This window comes from Mauremys mutica, chromosome 1, assembly GCF_020497125.1.
Source record: "Mauremys mutica isolate MM-2020 ecotype Southern chromosome 1, ASM2049712v1, whole genome shotgun sequence".
NCBI lineage: Eukaryota > Metazoa > Chordata > Testudines > Geoemydidae > Mauremys > Mauremys mutica.
This window is the reverse complement of record NC_059072.1, coordinates 359,072,648-359,087,939: the sequence shown is the minus strand read 5'-3', so window position 1 is coordinate 359,087,939 and position 15,292 is coordinate 359,072,648. Positions and strand designations below refer to the sequence as shown.

The 15,292-nt window shown below is 51.2% G+C and overlaps 1 protein-coding gene across 1 annotated transcript; it reads left to right on the top strand.

Moving 5' to 3' along the window:
• Positions 1-347: 347 nt before the first annotated feature.
• LOC123351398 (olfactory receptor 52K1-like) lies at positions 348-1,505 on the top strand. The gene has a single exon (XM_044990711.1). It carries the CDS (start codon positions 487-489, stop codon positions 1,447-1,449), a length of 963 nt encoding a protein of 320 aa, XP_044846646.1. The 5' UTR covers positions 348-486; the 3' UTR covers positions 1,450-1,505.
• The last annotated feature ends 13,787 nt before the right edge of the window (positions 1,506-15,292 follow it).

The following is a 15,292-nucleotide window of genomic DNA, read 5'->3' as shown; positions in this document are numbered from 1 at the left end:
CCACGCTAAGAATAGCTGTGTAGATGCTGAGGCTCCGGCTCTGAAGCTGGTGGGCATGTTCCCCAATGTACTACATGCATCCAGGCTGAATGTCCAGAATGTGCTGCTGAATGTACCAGATACATCTTGCTACATGCAGCTTAACATGCCAGGTATTCCTAGGCTGAAAGCAAGTGCTCTGCAGCCAGATATACTAGTTACTTCACGGCAGAAAGCACACCAGGTAGGATACTTGTAACCAAGTGGGGTTCATTACTCAAGACTTGTAATGACATTCTAAAAACTCTAAATGAGTTTGCACAGAAAAATGTAAGGGTTTGTATGATTAGTGTTATTGCAACATGACTGATGAACTCAACAAAAAGTCAATACACTTCTTCCAGAGCTGAGATTGGCCCCATTGTATGTATTTAATTTACAGGTTCTCTTCATTCCATGTGTTACGTTTTATTGAAAGGAAAGAAATTGATGTGAGCCTCACAAAAGATGCCACAACAAGATAACCTGTCAGGTTCCAACAGCACAAGCTCTGATCCATCAGTGTTCTTCCTGATGGGCATCCCAGGGCTGGAAGCTCTGCACCTCTGGATCTCCATCCCCTTCTGCTCAGTGTTCAGCGTGGCCCTTCTAGGAAACTGCACCCTCTTGTATGTTATCAAGACAGAGCCCTCCCTACACAAGCCCATGTTCTATTTCCTCACCATGCTGGCCGTGATCGACCTGGTTTTATCCACAACCACCATGCCGAAAATACTGAGCATCTTCTGGTTTAATTCCAGGGAGATCAGCTTTAATGCCTGCTTGGTGCAGATGTTTTTCCTTCACTCGTTCGCCATGATGCAGTCTGCTCTTTTGGTGGCCATGGCCTTCGACAGGTACGTGGCCATCTGCAATCCCCTCAAGTACACCACCATCCTGACCAATTCAGTGATAGCAAAGATCGGGCTGGCGGCTTTGGCCCGGGCTGTTCTGCTAGTGATCCCTCTGCCCTTCTTCCTCAGCAAGCTGCCCTACTGTGGGTCCCACGTCATCTCCCATTGCTACTGTGAGCACATGGCCGTGGTCAATCTGGCCTGTGCCAACACCAGGTTCAATAACTTCTATGGGATCATTCTAGCTCTCTTCATCGCGTGGCTGGATCTGATGTTCATCTCCCTATCGTATGTCAAGATCCTAAGGGCTGTCTTAAGCCTGGCGTCCAAGAAAGAGCAGCTCAAGGCTTTCAGCACCTGTGGCTCCCACCTTTGCGCCATCTTAATGGTCTACACACCAGTGATCCTCTCCTCAATAATTTACAGATTCGGCCACCAAGTCGCCCCACATGTACACATCCTGATGGCCAATTTCTACCTCCTCTTTCCTCCCATGATGAATCCCATTATATATGGTGTGAAAACCAAACAGATTCGTGCCCGGGTGCTTCTCTTGGTCCGAGGGAAAAGCTTCTAGGCTGAGCAGGAGGGGGCTGCTGAGTGATCAGGAAGCAGAGGATGCAGGAGAGCTTTTCTGAGTAACGTAGACAGCATTCCTGTGGCTTTGTGTATGCTGGGATGGAAACTCCATCTCTGACTCACAGGGAGCAATACACCATTCCCTACACGAGCTTAGCACTGCTGTCCAGAAGGTGGTCTTGGCCGTGACGTTGTCCTCACTTGGCCCCGTGTGCGTAGCGCTATTTACAAAGATGAGTGTGAAGGATCCTTGCACCTTCTCTTGCTGTACTGGAGCATCTGAGATTAATTACTGATACACCTGCACACAGCCACGGACGTGCCATCGACTCCAATCACTCCAAAAATCCACAAACAGGAACACTATGTCCTGCATACAGTGAGCAGGGCAATATTGCTGAATATCTGACTAGCTTTGAAAGGCTTTCCGTAATATATGGAATCCCTCATGATAAGAGAGTTCATACCCTCATTGCGAAATTAACTGGTAAAGCTCGAAATGTATTCAATGGAATGCCTATTCAAGATGCTTTAGATACAGTTTTATGAAGTTTTCAGATTATCCCCAAAACATATAGAATTAAATTTAGGAATCTTAAGAGGGATGATTAATGGAGAACATGTAAACAAAATGAAAGATTTGTTGGGAAAATGGGAGCAGGGTAAAGAGGTGGTATGTTTTGAAGGACTGCTTGATCTTGTTGCTCAAAAACATTTCTCAAGCATATGTAAGGCTGAAATAAAGCAGTGTCTATGGGATAGAGATGTAAAGACTGTGGATGAGATGGCTTTTTTAGCTGATGTCTTTGAACAGGCTGAGGAGTATGCTGAGGGGAGGCCACAGAAAGAAAGAGGGGTTTGAAGCTGGTAGGAAGGGGCGATCACATTTTATCCCTAGCAAGAGGGAGGGTGGCTGGGAGGCTGGGTACTCACCTCCCCAGAACCGTTCCTCTAACCCTCATCCCAAATCTCCTGTAAAAGCAGAAGAGCCCAAAAAGTTCTATCAGTGTAATTCCACTGACTCCCCTGAGGAATAAATGCCCTATGCTAGGAGGAAGCAATCAACCAATAACTCATGTTAGTTCTTCTGTCCTCACACAGAAACCCCCCAAGCAATTGAAACCCTATCAGATTGGTTTTGTGAGGTTAACCTCTGCAGAGCCAGATATGGAGCTAGTTAAGGTTGTCCAAATTGATGGCAGGAAATGCTTGGGGCAAAGAGATACAGGGACCCAGATCCCTCTGGTTAAGCAGAGTGTGGTCCCAAAGGCCAGTATGTTACCTGGCCAAATGGCAGAGATTGGGGCGGTGGGCGAAAGCAGATTCCTCGTACCACTAGCTAAAATCCATGTGGTGTGGGAAGATTTAGAAAGTGTTTTGACTGTGGGGGTGTAGGAATGTTACACTTCTTAAGCACTGAGGAAGTTGGAAAGCCGCCCCCGGATTCAGAGCGGCTGAAGTGGTTCCCACCCCCCACACACACTTCCGGTCAGGAGACTCACTGATAAAGCGCCGACCAAGTGCATAACACTGGAGTACGCAGTGCATAAAGCACCAATCAGGAGAGGGGGCAAGGAAGCTGGCTTGTGTTAGTACATGCGCATAATAAAATAATTTATGTAACCATTATAATAAAAGAACGTGGAAAACTCCCGTTCGGGGCACTCCACCAAAACAAACTAACTGACTTGGCTTCATTCATTGCTACATGGGGGTAATGGAACACCTCCTAGTCAACCTGCTCCTTGGTAATGATTTTTTCCATGTAGCTCAGATTAAAGTATTTGCCTGCAGCAGGAGGGAGTTTTATGCTGAGACCCCCAAAAGAAAGGGTCAGATCTCAGGAACTGCTGAGAAAATGAGAGAGAGTCTCCTTGATTCTCCTGCAGAAGGGGGAAGCCACGTGATTCCAGGCAGGACAGAGTTGAGACCAGCTCCTGCACTGCAGCTGGAGGCAAGACCACATCAGGAAGGGACGGGGGTGTGATGCCTGCCAGGGAGACAACTGCTCAGGTTGTTAGCTGCCAGCAAGTTGCAGCTAAACCAGACACAGAGCCCGCTCTAGGAAGCACAGAGAAATGAGTCTTAGAAGGGGGTCCAGAGGAGGAAACTGGGGAAGGAATAGTGGGGGTACAGGAATGTTTCCTCACTGCTCAGTTGGGAGAGGATGCCCAGGACAGAATGCCTGAGTCAGCATCTGTGCACCCTGGCACTCAGCGCATGAGCCAGGTTTTGAGAGGGAACTGTGTGACCGACTTCCTGGGGGGGAGCAGTCACACAGCTGACTTCTCAGGGACAGGGAAAGGGATGGCGGACAGTACCCGAATCCAGATCCCAGTTTTTCAGGATGCTATTTCTGAAAAGTTTTTGGAAGGTAACTGTGCCTCTTTACATCAAGCTGCAGCTCCGACGCCTGTGACAGCAGAGGAGTTGGGACCAGGACATTGCCAGGTGGTAGTTTGTAAGAACACAAATCACCCAACTGACAGAGAAGGGGGTGTTTTCCCCCAGGCTGGTGAGACACAGAGAACAGTTATGGGAAAGCTACTGGGAAAAGGTGAATCTGACTGAGGGGTAAACACATCTAGCCCAGAGGGCACAGATCACAGCCCTTTAGGGGGCAGGGAAGGACTCAGTGCTGGGAGGGGAAAACACAGGGTAACCCCAAAAAGGGAGCTGGATTTTTTGCATATGTACAGTCGTGGGGTTGGGAGACCGCTCCCCAAAGGGCCAGCCAATGTTCAGGATCTCCCTAAACTCTATCTTGCCAGACCCTGAGGTACCAAAATCCCAGACACATGATTAGAATAAGAACCCAGGCAGAGGGGAACCCTGGAGGGAAAGAAAAGCCAGTGACTGATTACAGGAAAGAGAGCCAAAGAACACCATGAGTAATGAACGAAGCAACCTCAAACCAGACTGTCTGAACGGAGGGTGTGGTATCATAAAGATATTTGTAAACACCCATCTGTGATAAAAATGTTGGCATTAATGTTAAGTCGTGGGATAAGAATTTTGATACTGATGTTAAAAATTAAGGTAATGCCAGTTCTCAGTTAATACCTGTAAACAGATTTAAAGCTTATCACAGCAGAGAAACCATAAAAAAACCTAGTTTGCTGTGTGTGAATGGGGAAACTGAGGCACAACGCATCATGGCCTTCATGGCTGGATGCCAAAAGAACTATAACACAAACTCCAAACTTCTGCGCTGGAGCCTGATCCTGCAGGAGTTTGATATGGAAATTATACACATAAAGGGAAGGGAGAACCTGGTAGCAGACACCCTGTCCAGGAAAGAAGATCCTGGGCACACTGCCTTCGAACTAGTCAGTGACTAACCCTCTTGTTGTGAACTAAGCAGGGAGGTGTGACACTCTGTACCTCGGGGGAACATCCTGTATCCCGATGTTCATCCTTATAATAATTGTGTGGTATCCAATGCAAAGTTTGTCATGTCGGGTGTCTTAGGAAGGCTCATGATGCACTGAGCATGGTTGTTATGGTGATGTTATAGGTTGTAATTTCATGTATATAGTTATGAGGCTGAAAATGTGTCCTCATGGCTTAAAACAAACCCAGGTAAAACTCTCCAGGAGCAGAGGGGCAGTTCACACCTCATCAGGGCACGTATGGGACAAACCCAGCCCAGCCTCACAGGAACAAAGGACACTGGTCTAGGCAGCAACAAAGGATCTGTTGGACTCTCAAGTGAGTCACCCCCCCCTTCCTTTGGTCAGTTTGGGACTGCGATGAGGTAATGCTCACCTGACTCTGAAGGGGGGGAAGCCGAGAGGGAAGAAAGAACATGATAAAAGGGAGAGACGTTTGCCAGGCTCTTCCTCTCTCTTCCACCTCCATCTACAGCCACCACCACCAAGCGACTGATGTGCTGATCAAAGAGGAGAGCCTGGCTGAAGAGCAACCAGCCAGCCTGCGGTGAGAAGCATCTAAGTTTGTAAGGGCACTGAAAGTGTTAAAATCAGCTTAGAATGCATTTTGCTTTTATTTCATTTGACCAAATCTGACTTGTTATGTTTTGACTTATAATCACTTAATATCTATATTTTGTAGTTAATAAATCTGTTTGTTTATTCTACCTGAAGCAGTGTGTTTGGTTTGAAGCATGTCAGAGACTCCCCTTGGGAAAACAAGCCTGGTACATATCAATTTCTTTGTTGAATTGACAAACTCATATAAGCTTGCATCATCCAGTGGGCATAACTGGACACAGCAAGACGGAGGTTCCTAGGGTTGCATCTGGGACCGGAGATACTGGCTAGTATCATTCAGTTGCACAATCCAGGCAGTGGCTGGACAAAAGTGCTCACTCACGTAGCTGGGAGCAGCTCACGTGCCAGAGGCTGTGCGTGAACAGCCTAAGGATTAGGGATTCTCACAGCAGAGCAGGGTAAGGCTGGCTCCCTGAGTCAAGGATTGGAGAGACCTAGCAGATCACTTGTCCAGAGAACACCAGGGGAACGTCACAACCACACAGCAGCACAACGCACCAGATCGAGAGAGACGGATGATAAAGGGTGTTTCTGCCTCAAAGTGCACCTCAAAACTCCCCAAAGCCTCACCACAGTAATCTCAGGCACACAGTATTCAATATTCACTTTCTGATACTAACAATAAATAAATGAAACAGAGTGGTGTGGGTGTGTGAATAAAATACTCGGGGAAAAAGTCTTGCTTTACCTTTGTTCCTGTTGCCTAATATACGCTGGATATCATATAGGTATATATCACATTCATAATATGTATTATCTGCACCATATATATATATAGGGCGCTGAGATTTGGGGGCACCATTTTCTTCAGCAGCGACCACAGCAGCCAGATCTTCGGCCGCCCCTGTCGCCGCCGGCATTTAGGCAGAGGGAGCTGGGGCAAGGGAGCGTGGGGAGGGCCACCTGCAGCAAGTAAGGGGGAGGAGGCGGCACGCAGGGGAACTCCCCGCCCCAGGTCACCTCTGCCCCACCTCTTTCCCGAGCGCACCGTGGCTGCTTCATTTCTCCCGCCTCCCAGGCTTGCGGCGCCTAAGCTGATTGGCGCTGCAAGCCTGGGAGGCGGGAGGAGTGAAGCAGCGACGGCGTGCTCGGAGTGCTCATGCTCGTGCGCGGAGCAGGGGTGAGCTGAGGCGGGGGAGTGCCTCTGGGTGGAGGGGGAGGTGGGGAGCTGCCGTGGGGGGGTGCCTCAGGAAAGAGGGGGGGAGCTGCCGCGGGAGGGGGGTCAGGGTGGTGGTGCGGGGAGGGGCTCCAGGTGGAAGTTTCGCCTAGGGCGCAAAACATCCTTGCACCGGCCCTGCAAATGAATGACATATGTTTGAAAAAGAACTAGATAAATTCATGGAGCATAGATCAACCAATGGCTATTAGCCAGGATGGGCAGGGATGGTGTCCCTAGCCTCTGTTTGCCAGAAGCTGGGAATAGGTGACAGCAGCTGGATCACTTGATGATTCCCTGTTCTGTTCAGTCCCTCTGGAGCATCTGACACTGGCCACTGTCGGCAGACAGGATACTGGGCTGGATGGACCTTTGGTCTGACCCAGTACGGCCGTTCTTATGTTCTTAACAGTGATATCACTGAAACTGGCCTGTACCATAATTCTGTTAATTCACTTATGTTAAGTATCCCATAACACCTTGCATTTGCTTAACAACTCATTTGGCACAAGCAGATAGAAAACTTGTCAAAATCAAGATACATTCATTAATGTCTTAGTACGAGCCAGGGAAGGACCTTCCCAAATCAGTACCTGGAATGCTAATATCTAAAACAAAGCTAAGGAAGGAATAGAACAACAAGGTAGGGAACTGGAATAATCTGATGGGTTGGATTTTAGTGACGTGTTGTAGTGAGGCGGCCTGGCTTCCAGCGGCCCCTGAGAGAGAGGAACCGGAACAACCCCCTCAGTGGGCGGAGCCACTGCCACCTGTTCCCGCCCCCCGGAAGTCAAGGGGCAGGACAGGAAGTATAAAAGCCCGGCCTCAGCACTCAGTTGGAGCCCAGCGGCCGGAGAGGACGGACGCTCCTGGTCGGGCTCCTGCTGGACCGAGCCTACCCCGAGCCCGGTACCCTGACATAGACGGACCGAGCCTGCCCCGAGCCCGGTACCCTGAAGTAGACGGGCCGAGCCTGCCCCGAGCCAGGTATCCCGAGGTGGACTGGCCGAGCCTGCCCCGAGCCCGATACCCCGAGGAGCAGCCCGGGCGTCGCCCTGACCCGCGTCCGGAGGAGCAGCCCGACCTAGACCGTCTTCAGCCCGCCGAGGAGCCCATGGTATGGGACCCCGCTGCCGAGCCCAGCGGGGAGCAGGTACCTGAGGAGGGGGAGATGGAGTGTAGCCCTGGGGTAGCCGACCCCTGTCCGGCTGAGGGCACCGACGTGCCCATGTCAGTGTGTTGCGGTCAGGATCCCCACTGACTGCAGCAGATCCACGCCGCTGCTAGGGCCCCGGGCTGGGACACAGTGGAGTGGGTGGGCCTGTGTCCCCCCTGCCACCCCACTCACGGGTGGCAGACTCCCGCTCCAACCAGCGCTCCGGCATCGAAGCCTGCACTTACCTCCCTTTGTTATTGCTCAACTCCTGCTACAAGGACCTGAGCCTTGAACTATTGTTTATTGCCCCGCCCTGATTAAGGGCCTGGGCTTCCCGAACTCTTGCTGTAGCTCAGCTCCTGCTACAAGGATCTGAGCCCTGGGACTGTTATTACTGTTCAGCTCCTGCTATAAGGACCTGAGCCGGGAACTATTGTTTCTTGCCCCGCCCTGATTGAGGGCCTGGGCTTCCTGAGACTGATGCCGCTGCTCAACTCCTGAAGTAAGGACCTGAGCCCTGAGACTGGTGCTACTGCTCAGTTCCTGAGGCAAGGACCTGAGCCCTGAACTGGTATTATTGCTCAGCTCCTGCTAAAAGGATCTGAGCCTTGAACTATTGTTTCTTGCCCCGTCCTGATTGAGGGCCTGGGCCTCCTGAGACTGATGCTACTGCTCAGTTCCTGAGGCAAGGACCTGAGCCCTGAACTATTATTATTATTGCTCAGCTCCGGCTGTAAGGAGCTGAGCCTAGAACTGCTGTGTTGCTGCCCCGCCCTGATTGAGGGCCTGGGCTTGGCTCATTAACTTTGTGGTGCTCAGCCTGCAGGAAGAACCTGAGCCCTTTGGACCCTTGTGTGGTGCCCAGCCCTGAGCTGGGGCTCGGGCTTGCTGACTTGGTGACTGCTCAGCCCTGGCTGCGAGGACCGGAGCTGAGAGCCGGTTTGCCGCCCCGCCCCGCCTGGGGGCCGGGGTTTATTGACTGTGTTACTGCTCAGCCTGCAGAAAGGATCTGAGCCTGGAACTAGCGTTTGCTGCCCCGCCCTGCCTGAGGGCCGGGCCCATTGCAGTGACCGTGTGCCTTCTGTTTCAGCCCCTGCCTGAGGGGCGGGATCCTGAGACCTTCAGAACCCGAAGACTGATCCAGGCCGTGTAGTGAGGCGGCCTGGCTCCCGGCGGCCCCTGAGAGGGCACGGCCCCCGTACCGGACTAGTACACATGTGAAGAAATGTGTAACTTGCAAAATCATATAAATAATAGCAGCTGAAATTTGTAACGGGGGAGTGCACCGTCAGTGTAAGGTGAATGCAGTATCGCTGCACGGGACGGCTCTTTGGAGACTGGTATCTTATTGAACCTTTTTCCTGCGCCATATTAATCAACCTCCCTGACATTGGGCTCATGCGTATATTTCATAACAAAATAATGAACCAAAGTGCAGTCAAATGATACAATTTATCAACAATTCCAGGTAGTTTGAATAACAACCCAGAGATATCACTGCAGAGATCCTACGGCTCATTTTCCCTGGAAAACTTCTGATTTCTGGCACCCTGTGGAGTAGCATAAAGAGAAATGATCCCTTGGCGTCCACGACAGAGCTCCGCCCTGGCTCCCCTCCCCTGGCTGAGGCCCTTTTCCCATAGTGCCAGGGGTCATGGGCGGAGTTTGTAGGGCTATGGGGGGCACATCCCCCAAAACTGCATAGGTTACTAATGGGGGGCAGAATTTCAAGGTTCAGCTGCACCCCGAACAGCTCGAGTCACAGCCCCACGCTGGGCAGGCCCCTCCCAGCCGCAAGGCACCCGGCACCGCCATGTACACCTGGGAAGTGGACAGCGATGAGGAGTCCTGTGCCAGGAGCTGACCCCAGCCCCCCTGCTGGTGGGGTGGTGTCCGGCGATGGTCCTCACCCAGAGCCAGAGGAGCCCAGCATCTCCAGTGGGTGGCAGAGGGCGAAGCGGAGCTGCCACAGGTGGGCGAGGAGAAGGGGCTGGCCCCGAGAGGAGGTGGTTCCCAGGTGGCTGGAGGGTGCATGGCTGTTCCTGCTACGAGCCGCTGCACCCCATGATCTGTGGCTGTTGAACCCCCTGGACTATCAGCCCTGCCACGCCCCAGGGACTGGGGCTGTGGGTGCCACTCTGTTTCCACCTGGACAATGCCGTGATCTGGACCTAACATAGGTAACAGCCGGGCCTGGCACAAGCCCCCCGGCACAACAGGAGAATCTACATACTAAAGATCTGATTGTGAGTGCATCCAGCATGGCTGTGGGGGGGAGGCACAGCCGCCGAGCCCCCGTACAGTGGGATGGAAGCAGCACTGTGCAGCCAAGACCCCCCCACGAGTGAGCAGGCAGAACGGGGGAGGGGGCAGCGCTATCGTCCATCATTGCCTGCCGGGGAGCAGGGCAGGAATGGTGCCTGGATTCCTGCCTGGGGGATGGGCAGTTATACACCATTCAGGGCCGTGTCCTGCTGCTCCGTCCAGCCCCGAACAGCGACACACAGAGAGACACGTGGCTCAGAGGGTAAACGGACGGTGACTGTAACTGACAGGATGGGGCTACACTAGCCCCCAGTGCACACCCCCAAGAGCCCTTCCCCTGTGTCATACAGCTCCGCGGGACTCAGCCTTTCTGTTTTTTGAATATCGTTTCTATTGTTCGGCATGGCAGTAATACGGATGAAAGAGGAACGAGATCCTCCGGAGGGGGAAGCTGGGCACTTTGAACTGAGGCTCTGGGCCACTTCTGCTCCATTTGTCTCTGCAGCAAGGTTTCCAGGGCGATGCCATGCTGGAATTGTCTGATATCGTAGAATCACAGACCCCCAGGGTGAGAAGGGACCGCAAGGGTCAGCTAGTCTAACCCTCTGCCAAGATGCAGGGTTCGTTGTGTCTACACCTTCCGGGACAGATGGCTCCAGCCTCCTTTGGAAAACCTCCAGTGAAGGAGCTTCCACGACCTCCCGAGGTGTCTGCTCCATTGTCCTCCTGTTCTTACAATGAGGAAGTTTTTCCTGGGATTTAATCCAAATTTGTTCTGCTGTAGTTTGAACCAACTGTTCCCTGTCCTGCCCTCTGTGGCAAGAGAAAACAACTTTTCCCCATCTTTTTATGGCAGCCTGTCAAGTATCTGAAGACCCCTATCATGTCCTAAATTCCCTCTAAGCTGCGTGGCCACGCAGTGCTGAAGCCACCTATTAAGCCCCATGCAGGGGCTCAGGGCTGCGGCAGGGAAAGACATGCACCCCCAAACCCCTCATCCCCACCTCCACCCTATAGCCTGCACCCCACATGTGTCATCCCCAGCGCCACCCCGGAGCCCGCACCCCAACCCTCTGCCCAAGCCCTGAGTCCCCTCCCACACCCCAAACCCCTCATCCCCAGCCCCACCCCACAGCCCGCACCCCCCTGCACACCAACCTTCTACCCTAGCCCCGAGCTCCCTCCCACACTCCAAACCCCTCGGTCCCACCCCCACCACATGTATTTTGTTATGTGCACCAATATGGAGGTGATTGTCACACATCACCTCCATATTGGTGCACATAATAAAATTCATTCTGCACGTGGACGTATAAAATTAGAGGGAACGCTGGTCCTTCCCCGCTTAATCTCCTCTTTCCAAACTAAACATACACAGTTCCTTCAGCTTTTGCTCATATGGCTTGTATTCCATCCCTATGGTCATCTTCGTTGCTCACCTCTGGGGTGTGGCTAGAGAGAAGAACTATGTGGTTTATGGAGAACACATGTTGCTGCTGCTTCTGGAATAAAGAGGCCCTGACACAGCCTGAAGTTGGAGGTGCAGGTGCTAAGGGATTGGCCCAGAGAGCTGGCCAGAGCACATTCACAGCCGGGCTGGGAGACCAGCCCAGATGTAGCAGAGGAGCCCGGACCAGCCCGGCAGCCAGAGGTCTGGGCACCAGGCAACACAGCTAAAACTGGGGCTTGCCACTCTGAGCTCACACTGCAAGAGGCAGGAGGCACCGTGTTTGGGGGCTCAGAGACCGTGGGAGGGGCAGTTTGGACTCTAGGGTATGTCTACACTGCTTGTAAGCCCAGGCTTAGTGGGACTTGAGTCAGTTGACCCGTGTTAGAGAACCCTGGGCTGGAGAATCTACATGGTATTTAAACCCTATGTTAAGACTTTTCTAACCCGTGCTCAAATCTAGGGCTCTGGTGTCCACACTATAGTGCACAGATCCGAGTCAAAGTAACCGTGTCCAAGCCTGGATTTAGGGACAGGCAACCCAGGAGACCACCTGGGGTGCCGGGCTTGGGGCAGCATTGGGTTCAGGGTGCTGTTTTTGTTGTTAGCCGTGAAAGGGAAAAGAGAATGTTTGAAGTACAATGTTTCAGGCATTCTGTATGTGGGTTCATTTTTCACTAACCTCCTAGAATGTTCTGGACCTTTGCAGAATCTCATGGAACCTTCCAGACTTTCTGAGAATGATATTTTCTTTGAACCTCCTAGAATGTTGTCAGCCAGGCCCTCATGTGTAGATAAGGGGTGGGACATCGCCAGTCATTCAGTGAGATATACGAACGAAATGAAGTGAGAGACCAGATGCAATATTGTGAACCTTGTTTTATTGTGTAATTGTGAAAGTGTACGTGTGTTTAAGACTTGAAGAGTGAGCATAAGCCTAGTGAGATACCAAGTGACTGAGGTTTACAATACCCAGATGGAACTGGTGCAGTCAAGTAAACCTGAGGCCAGAATCTGATACGAGGTGCAAAGCCTGGCAAATCAGATTACTGACTTCAAATTTCTGGTCTCACTTGTGGTTTGGCACGATATTCTGTTCCAAGTAAACATTTTAAGCAAGGCATTACAAACTCAGTCAATGGACATTGCAACTGCTACTACTTTGATGAGAATCTGCCTTGATCTCGTTATGGCCTACAGAGACAACGGATTTGAAGATGCAATCATTGCTGCCAAAGAAATGATAGAAAACTTAGGAGTTGAGCCTGTCTTCAAGGAATCTCATATTCATCAGAAGAAGAGACAGTTTGGTTACGAGGGCAGAGATGGAGTAATGGGAAGCTCAGAAGAAAAATTCAAGAGGGATTTTTTTGCTCACTCATTGACAAGGCTGGAGTGTCCTTCAAGGAAAGGTTTCGACAAATGAAGCACCACAAAAAGACCTGGGGGCATTTATATGACCTCAGTAAACTGACGGCAGATGGGAAAACACTCTTGAACAATCCTACGGAACTTCAATGGACGCTGACACATGGGAAATGCTCGGACATCAGTGATAAAGACTTCTATGTTGAATTGAACAACATCCATTACATTTTGGTACCTGGGAAGCGCTCTCCACTCCAAGTTCTCCAATTCATTCATGATGCAAAGCTGAAAGACACTTTTCCTAACGTGTGGAGAGTTTTGAGGATTCTGCTCACACTGCCAGTCACAGTTGTGAGCAGGGCCGTCCCTAGCGGGGTGCGGGGTCCGGGGTGGAAGTGACGGATTTGTCTTCTGGGACCGACCACACTGGCCAATCACACCGGCCCATGGGGCCCCCCAAAGCGCGGGGCCTGGAGCGGTTGCCCCGATTCACCCTACCCAAGGGACATCTCTGGTCGTGAGTGGGGAGCACACCTTTTGAAGCTTGGGCTCATTAAAACATATCTTTGGTTGATGGCATCTGACAAGCGACTGACATGGCTTGCTATTTTATCACTTGAAAGTGCCATTGGCCATTCGTTTCCTCTCTCGCTTTGCTGCAGTTCCAAGGGGCAAAGGCGAGAAAAGCCAACTTTTGAACTAAAGGGGCGAGGGTTAACATTGTACAGTTGTCGCCTGCTGTAACACTGTTAAATGCTGATCCACCCAATGTTGGTGCACAGTTCCATTTCTTGATGTTTGTACATTTCAGTTATTCTTAAAATTAAAAAGTTTCTATAAGCATAGAGGCTCTCTGACAGTGTGTTTGCAGACTGGTGATCAGAAGAGAATGGGTTAACGCTGCTGTTTGTCTGAGGTCAGGGGGTGTCTTCTGTTTTCAATAGAGTGGCTTGTAGATTTTTGGGATAGAGAAGACTAAGGAAGTTGTCCCATGGAATTGTGGGATACTTCCAATGGACTCCTGGGACATGAGGTAAGCAGGGCTGCCGCTACCCAGCAAAGCAATGGGGCTCATACCCTGGGTCCCAGCTTGACTCAAGCTTGGAACCTCCAGCCCTGCAGGGTCCTGGGACCCTGAGTCCAAGCCCTGAGTTAGCACAATTAAAGTGTAAATGCAACGAGCGATTAGCCCTGAGCCTGGGCTCAAGCCCGGGTTTACGTTCCAGTGTAGACATACACTCAGTCACATTAGTGAGTATTAGGCTGTATATTGAGGCACTGAGGACTCTGTACTTGTGCTGGAGCTGAGGGGAGGACAGTGTTTGTGACTCCCCACAGGGGCCCCTGAATGGTCCCTTTCACTGCCTGAGGGCTCGTCTTTGCTCAGATTCAATTGTTGGTTTTTAGCTGAGTGCAGCATTTCTGCCTGGTGCTAACTCCTGCCTCCTCAGGGCTTGTGGGAGGGAACCAAGGGGTCTGGGCCTAGTAGGAGTCTAGCAGGGTATTCTCAGGAATGTAGGTTGGGATTGGGGATCCACTTAACGAACCTGGGGTTCTCCCACCAGCACTTAGTTCCCAGGGCCAGGCTCTATCCAGCAACCACAGCACTTCCTGACCCGTCCAGTGATGGGAACTTCCTCCTTCATTAAGCATGAGATACATGCTGGAATGAGTATCCCACTTTCCTTCTGCAGCTTTCTCCATAACCAGAACTGATTAGAGAGCTGTCCCAGAGGCCCTTCCCCCTCCGCAGACAGTCAAGAACGTTCCAGACATGAAAATATTTGGAATAATCTAAGAGCATTTTCTAAAGATTCCGCCTGGACAGAAATACCCTCCCTCCCCGATGGTAGGCAGCTCTCCTGAGACCCCATTCTCAAGGCACATCAATTGTCCCAACCTGGACTGACAGGAGTGTCCCATCATGTTACCATCCATCAAAAATTAAACATGTGGTTGGATGGACAGTAGAATACCAGTGGGGACAATAATGATGTCAGGGAAGACAGGTTCTGAGTGCCTCGCGTTACTCTCGTGTGTGTTTTCCATGTGACAAACGCATGAGGGGGAGCTGGTCTGGTGCTATTTCCGTTTGTCTGGCCTAAATCCTGTGGGAATAGCTGATGATATTCATCAGAGTTAAAACTGAGTCCTGCATCTCATACAGCAGCAGCAATGAGGGCTAGAGAAGGGAAGATTAATGGAGTTTTGTTCACCTCAACGGGGGCTTGGAAAGTGACTCTTAAATCCACTGAGTAGGAGTGTGCTCAGATACTGGTGTGCAGCGCTGGGGGATGGCAGAGAGACAAAGGCTTTCTCATACCTTCTAATTCCAGCTTTGGTTTCACCCCTTTCCATATCCATTGCGAGCTCTGCTGAGACACCCTGTGCAAATACCAATATTAATGAATAATAATAACAAGGGATAGTGCAATG